The sequence below is a fragment of the Pogoniulus pusillus genome, chromosome 4 (genome assembly GCF_015220805.1).
Source record: "Pogoniulus pusillus isolate bPogPus1 chromosome 4, bPogPus1.pri, whole genome shotgun sequence".
In the NCBI taxonomy this organism is placed as follows: Eukaryota; Metazoa; Chordata; class Aves; order Piciformes; family Lybiidae; genus Pogoniulus; species Pogoniulus pusillus.
In genome coordinates this window covers 25,858,872-25,866,399 of record NC_087267.1, presented here as the reverse complement: position 1 = coordinate 25,866,399, position 7,528 = coordinate 25,858,872, and the positions used below count along the sequence as shown (strand labels likewise).

General features: G+C 39.4%; 1 protein-coding gene across 1 annotated transcript in view; it reads left to right on the top strand.

Moving 5' to 3' along the window:
* The first annotated feature begins 142 nt into the window (after nucleotides 1-142).
* MOV10L1 (Mov10 like RNA helicase 1) overlaps nucleotides 143-7,528 on the top strand; it is a 31,065-nt gene continuing 23,679 nt past the window's right edge. The window contains exons 1-6 of the mRNA XM_064142424.1: nucleotides 143-224; nucleotides 2,499-2,683; nucleotides 3,318-3,474; nucleotides 3,857-3,969; nucleotides 4,656-4,846; nucleotides 7,384-7,521. Coding sequence (XP_063998494.1) covers nucleotides 2,516-2,683; nucleotides 3,318-3,474; nucleotides 3,857-3,969; nucleotides 4,656-4,846; nucleotides 7,384-7,521 — 767 coding nt within the window. The 5' untranslated portion in view covers nucleotides 143-224; nucleotides 2,499-2,515. The remainder of the gene's footprint in view (nucleotides 225-2,498; nucleotides 2,684-3,317; nucleotides 3,475-3,856; nucleotides 3,970-4,655; nucleotides 4,847-7,383; nucleotides 7,522-7,528) is intronic.

Genomic DNA, 7,528 nt, shown 5'->3' with positions numbered 1-7,528 from the left:
CGCGGGCACTTTCACGTGACCAGAAGCGAGCAGCCCAATTGGCCAGCCGCGGCGCAGGAGCTTGAAGCGCGGCTGCAGGAGAAGGCGCCGGGGGTGCGTCTAGTCGTTTGCTGAGGCTCGGCGGTGTCGCTGTGGCGCCATGCTTGGGCTCTTTTCTAGGGTGCTCTCCTATTTCTGGAGACGTGCAGACGACAAAGAAGAAGAGGAGAGGTGGGCAGACTCAGGTAGATTCCTGGGCTCGTTATGGGCTTGCAGTGCCATATGCAGGGCTTGCGTGTAGCTTCAGGACTCTCAGAGTGTTGGTGGTTTCGTTATCCACGTGAGTGGGGCTGAGTGAAGACCTGTTTCCTTAAGAACGGAAATCATGAAAAGAAGACAGTTTATTTTACTAAAGAGCATGTGGGATTGCATCTAGCAGCACTCTTTTTGCTGTGCTTTGTGAGTAGACAGATTACTGTTACTGCCTAGGATATAGGGCAAGATACAAGAGAAGAACTCCGGTGGCCTGTGAATGCTTTGGGTCTCCTTTTGTACCACTGTCTTTAAATTAAACCTTCATCTTTCTTAGGTTCCGGAATGGGATAAACCTTCATCTTTCTTAGGCTCTGGAATTGAGATAATAGTGTAGCTTTGATATTTTGAGGCTTCAAAATGGTCTATGGTCAAGATTCTTTTAGTAATGTTATTCAGTGTAGCAAAAACTGTGGTTTATGTTTTTTAATACAGAAAACAAAAAATATTACTTGCTCTAGTAATCGTTATTGTGTGTGTAGCTAATATGTTAGAAGTTTTAACTAGCATACTTTAAGCCTGAAGTTGCAGTGCTGTACTGTTGAATAAAGTCTGTGTGCTATTTAAGTGGAGTCTGCTCCAAATCCAGAAGACTCAAAATGCCTAGTTATGCAGAGAAGCAACACCACATCTCTGTGAACCCGAAGAATTACTTTTTTTTATAATTTCTTTACCTTTCCTGTGTTCTCAGTGTGAAAATCTGAACTCAATGCTGAGAATTTTCTTTTGCTGTGAAAAATCTGAAAAGTAGTTATTGACCCAGAGGCTTTTCTGGAGAAGCTGCTTAGCTAGTTGGTATACTAATTCCATTGTGTGTGTGTATACATACACACACATATATTCTTTCTTTATAAAGAATCATTTCTTTATAAATACACTAACAACAAAAGGAGGGCTAAGGGTAATCTTCGTCTTCTATGGGATGAGGGGAGAAATGTAATGACAAAGATTGAGGAAAAGGCTGAGGTACTTAATGCATGCTTTACTCCAATCTTTAATAGTAAGATTGTGTGTTTGCTGTGTTCCCACAACTCTGAGCTGGAAGACAGGGAGGAGAATGAAGGCACTATTAACTCAGGGGAAGTGGTTAGTCACCTACTGCACCATTTAGGCGTACCCAAGTCCGTGCAGTCCATCCTAGGGTACTGAGAGAGATGGCAGAAGTACCAAGCCACTTTCCATTATTTCTCAGCAGTCCTGGCTAACGAAGGAGATCTTGGTGGACAGGAGAATTACAGCCTTCTCCATCTGATCCCAGTGCCAGGGAAGGTTAGGGAGGAGGTTATGTTTTAGCCATCTTGTAGTACCTACAGGACAACCAGGTAATCAGGCCTGGTTAGCATGGGTTTATGGAAGGGGAGGGCTATATCTTTTGACACTGTCACACACAGCACCTTCCTAGGAAAACTGGCTGCTCATGGTTTGAACAGAGGTACTCTTCACTGGCTAAAAAGAGCTGGATGGATGGCTGGGCCCAAGGCGAAGTTTGTGAATGGAGGGTAAACCAGTTGGTGACTGGTCACAAGTGGGGAACCCTGGGGCTCAGTACTGGGGCCTGTTCCCTATCTTCATTGATGAAGGTGATTTAAATTCCCTCATCAGATCAGTTTTGCAGTTTACACCAAGATGGGAGGGAGTGCTGATCCACTTGAAGGTAGAAAGGCTCTGCAGCATGTTTCAGACAGGCTGGATTAATGAGCTGAGGCTAGTTGTGTGAGGTTTAATGAGGCTAAGTGTTGGGTCCTGCACTTGGGTCACAACAACCACATGCATACTGCATGCTTGGGAAAAAGTGGCTGGGAAGCAAGCCAGTAGAAAAAAAAATCTAGGGGCATTGATCAGTAGCCAGCTGAGCATGAGCTAGCAGTGTGGCCAGGTGGCCAACAACAGCTTGTCTTGTATTGGAAGTCATATGGCATTAGGACTAGGGAAGCGATTGTTTCTCTGTACATGACATTGGAGAGGCTGCACCTTGAGTACTGTGTTTAGTTTTTGGCTTCTTACTAGAAGAAGGACATTGAGCTGCTGGAGTGTGTCCAAAGAATAGCTTAAATGTTTAAGTAATTAGCTGGCAGCTGTTGGTATCTTAGTGGAATAAGAGAATGACTTTTTGAAAGAAGGGATAGCGCTCTTAGTAGCATTCATTTCTTGTTGCAGTTATTTAAACAAGTGATTTGCGTGTGTCAACACTTTTCCTTTGGATGCAGGTGACAAAGAATTAAAAATGGTGCAAGGAGTAGTGACTAGATTTTGCCACGATTATGGGATGATAGATGACATGATCATCTTCACCATGGATGCTGTTACAAAAAACAAGCCGCTGGCTGTTGGGCAGGAAGTTACTGCCACTGTTGAAGAGGATAGAACATCAGGTGGCTTGAAGGCCATCAGGGTAAGCTGTGAAAATGCATGGTAGTCTCAATTTTCTCTGTAAATTCTGTCAGACCTTTTGGAGGTTATTATAGTTTAACCTCAAATTCTACAAGACAAATTCTTGTGTTTGCAGAGGGCTTTTTAAGCAAGCAGTTTGGGGTGGTGATAGGGAGGCTCCATAAAAAGCATTTCTTTGTATTATTGTTTTAAATCTAATTATTAAAGAATGACTAAGGGGCTGTGAAACACATAGTGTTTGTGAATAGAATCGTGAAAACTTGCTTTCTGCAGTGATGATGTTCTAGTTCCATTTGTGTACAAGCTGGTTGCTGAGTGGGGGTATCCTCTTGTCAGTATGAAGAGAAGTCTTAAGTAGACGTAAACCAAGGGAAGCATGAGAAAGATTTAACAAATCAACATGTAATTTAGTAGCTGTGAGTGTTGTAGCACACAGCAGACCTCTTAAAAGAGAAATTGCTGTTTGTTACTCATGTTTTCTGTGTACAAAAATGAATAGGTACAGTGAGGGTAGAGTTGTCTGATGAGGTGCTTAACTTCCATATACAGTTGAAATTCTGATATGTATTGTAGGAGTAGATGTTTAACTTGGAATTCTAAGACTCAGCTGTTTGAATGTTCATTTGTGCTAATAGGTAGATGCTGTCCAGAATACGTGGGAAAGCTGCACTTCTACTTATGATGCTTCTGAACTAAATATGAAGATACTAATCGGCAGTATTACCTCTCTCTCTAAGGATGGTGGCTATATTAATCAGAATACTTTTTTTGCAATGGAAAACGTCTGTGAAGGTGTGTAGGGGCTTTCTTGTTTGCTTTTCCTTTATTTTTTATGTATGATAGAAATATCTTCTTATGAACTTGCAGTCAGCATCCAAAATAGGTTCCAGTAGAGTATACAGAGTGAAGCAGAGGGATTTGAGTGAAGAATGCTACCTGTTCATTCTCACTGAGCTTATGTTTACATCACTACATGAAAATTGTTACATGTAAGCAAGCATCTCTTGTGTAGTTCGTCATAACCTGCTGGAGGAAGAACTGCAAAGGGAAAATTGAATTCAGTGGATTTGAATAATGCATGGTTCTGGCTAGAAATTTTATGTAACTTATGTATGATAGTTGCACAGACTTCATCAATAGCAATTCAGCTTCAGATATGTTCTGTTTCACTTAGGCTTCAAACCTTATGAAGGTGACTGGGTGCAAGCCAAGTATTTTATTAACCCAACAACGTGGAACAGTGAAGCAGTTGATGTAAAGCCTTTGAGATACAAGCGAGTAGACAAGGTAAATGTTCTGTTCATTGATTTTTGGCAAGAGGAATCTCGCGGGAGGTGATATTTAGAAGGTGGATTTAAGTTGCTAAAGTTGGTAGATCTTCTATAACGTGTTTAATTAAAATGTTAAACATATCAACTCAACTTTTTATAGGATTATTTCTAAAATACCAAAACTTAAAAAAAAAAAAAGATACATTTTGGTTAGAACTTACTAGATTGTGGACTGATATGCTTACTGTTGGACGTTAACTGCTTGTAATGAGGATGCATGGGTTTTCAAAATGTTTTAAAGAACTAATTACTGTGGAATTTAGTATTTTTGTCTGCTTAAAAACAGCCATTGTCCTTATAGGTAACAATTTACTTTCGTTAAAATATTAGATTTATTATATGTTGTATTTGACTTAACTGTGTAGATTGAATATTTGCATGTCAAACATAAGAAAAAAAATACCTTGTGACTGTATTGAAGTATAAATTAGATAAGTACTTGTGTTTCTTTACACTTTTTTAAAATCTAAAGGCAAGCAGGGTGATTCCTAGCTTAGAGCTGTATGTTTATCTCCCATGAACAACTGAAACCACAGAATTCAACTCTGTTAATGCTAGAATGACTTTTGCAGGGGAAACTATGTAATGGTCATGTGTGTGTTAGCTTAATATCAAATAACACTGAACAGCCAACTGTTACAGGTTCGGATTTCCAGCATCTGGGGAAGAAGTGGTACAGTAGATGAGAGTATGTTTTTCACTCTGGATTCACTGCAACTTCCTGATGGCTATTCACCTTGTAGACATGATCTAGTGAACACGGTTGTGGTGGAGAGCCATCGGTCCTGTTATATTTGGAGAGCTCTTTGCTTGGTGCCGGTCAGCCAGCATGGGTAATATTCTTTGATTCTTTCCACTTAACTAAAAATTAATTGTTGCAGCTTATATTTTCTTGTGTCATAAGTAAGAAACACTGTGAATTCTTCACTAGTTGAACAGGAAGCATTGATAGATTATTTGGAAGACAGTGTATGATATGACATGGCCCTTGCTTTTTGTTCCTTTCCATAAGGTGGGGACACCTGTGCTTACTAGCGAGGCAAAAGTAGTAGCAGCTGAGTACAGGGCTATCACTAAGAGAGGAAGCAAATTCACCTACTTTTCTTAGAAAAATGCCAGGCTTGCATTCTTTCTTCGGTTTTCAACATAGATTAGAGGAAATACATTCTCAGCAAAACTGATGTAAAATGGATGTTTCTTTAATCCATTTTGCTTAAATCATAGTGATTCTTCATATACCTCTCCTAAACAATTATTTAATGACCTTAATAGCAGAGGTTCATTTGGCTTACAAATACCAAACTGCAAAGATCTGCAGGTGTTTTACGTGGTATATGTCACGTGAGGAAGATCTGAATACATTGCATTAAAGGTTGGGAAAAGTAGATGATACTCAGAATGATGAAGCAGCAGAATTTTGTGAAATAAATTACTGCTCAAATGTAAAATGGACAGTAGCAGTTCTGCAACAAGAATCCAGAGTTGAGCTTAAGTGACACACTCAGACTTAAGCACTGAGAGTGACAGTATCTGCAGGTAATAGCCCTCTTTGTATACTTTTGAGCTGTATTTGTATATTTCACAGGGTGCTTGGCTCCAACAGGGCTTTCATAGGATTACCAAGTCTGATTCTGCAGGAACTGTTGACTAATTGGAAAGTCCAAAAAAGAGCAAAAAGGGTATTTGAATACCTCTCAAATACTGTCTGTGGAAGAACTTGCCTTGTTCCATCTCTAGAAAACACAGTACATTTCAGAGGAGCTATGTAGAATGAAATAAGCTGTTTTTCACTGGAGATAACATATAATATATTGAAACTGTAGCTAGGTGAAAGTTGAAGTCTTTACATGACTTTGCATAATTTAGTACAATTTGTTCACCTGTTTTATTTACTTATTTTTTCAGTTGGACCTATTTTTCATTATTAATTTTATATAGATTTATTATTACTGAAGCCAAGTTACAAAAACAGACCTTGGAGTTGATGTCTCACTTCTAGCATATTTCCTACTATATCAGAAAGTTGAATCCGGTTCAGCTGTGCTGAGAGACATCTAGTGGGCTTTGTTAGGAAATTGAGGCAGCTGATAAAGAACAGCTACAGTCATTTTCTACTTTATTAGATTAGATAACTAAGGAATATTTAAGATTTGTAAATACTAGAAAGATTATTAACATATTTCCATGCCCCTTTAAATGAATATTTTCTTAATTGTAGAATAGAAACCATTTTTTCAAATGGTTTCTAGATACAGCTGACACTAAGGCTTGGAGTTCTAGTCACTGTCTCTGATAAGGAAGACCATTTTGTTTAGCTTTCATAAGCATTTTTCATCAATAGGGTGTGTGATAGAAGTCTCAAGGGTACTTTTTGCTTTTCAGCTTTTTAAAATTTCTTCTGTGTTTGCTGCCTTCAGATGGTATCAGTAAGAACACAAGTGCTTGGTACATGTTGGAACATTTCCAGTCTAGTCATTTTATCTTTTAAGCTCCAGTGCTAATCAAGTTTCTTGCTAAGAAGCTACTCTACATTGTGTCTTGGATCAGCTCCCGGAGAGATCCATCACATTCAGCTCTCTGTGATGGTTTGGGTGTTCCCCGCCCCCCCCACACTTTATAAAGCACCCAGACTAGGCTCAGTCGGCTCTGGAAATATAAGTGAAGCTATTTATTTACAGCTAGCACAATATACAAGCAGATGTTTACAATATATACAGTTATATACAAAAATATACAAGGTAAAAAGTAATACAGAAACACAACTCTCATCCCAGAAACCTGAGTCTCCAGGAGGGGCACTCAACCACCCCTGCACCTTCCCCCTGCCCCTCTCAACCTTATCCCAGTCCCAAGGAAGAATAGAGGTTCAGCCAAGAGGTTAAGAAGCAAAGGTGAGTGGAGGGTGTGTTAGAGAGATGTAGCTCAGTCAGAAGCCCAAGGCAGAGAGAGTGGGGAAAAAAAATGGTGAGAGTGTTATCTGATGTTTTCCTTTCTTCTTCAGCAAGACTCTGAGGGGAGTAGGCATCACCATTGTTTTCCTTTCACAGCCTATGATCTAGTTCTTCTCACCAAAACATTCTAGCTAGCTTCAAACTAGCACACTCTCCAAGCCAGACTAACTACCTTCTCAATTTTAGCTTTTTGCCCAAAGTTTTTTGAGGGTTTATTGTGCTGATGACCAATTCAGCTGTTTAAGTTAGAAAAAATAATCTAATTGCCTTGGAAGAATAAATAGCTAAGAAAAAGACGAACCCTCTCACGTGCTTCCTCCTAAATACTGTGACTGTGTGTTGGTATAGTGTTTCTTAAACTTAGGATGAACCGAAATCTATTTATCGTTCAAAATTGCTAGCTAAAATTCTTTTTGCAGACAATCTCACTCTAACAGAGTCAATTTGGATGACCCCTATGAAATCCTAAGGAGAGACAAAGGATTGGAAGTACCAAGAATGACTGATTTTGGAACACTGAAGCAGGGGGAATGTAAAAGAATGATCATTTGGATAGAGTAAGCC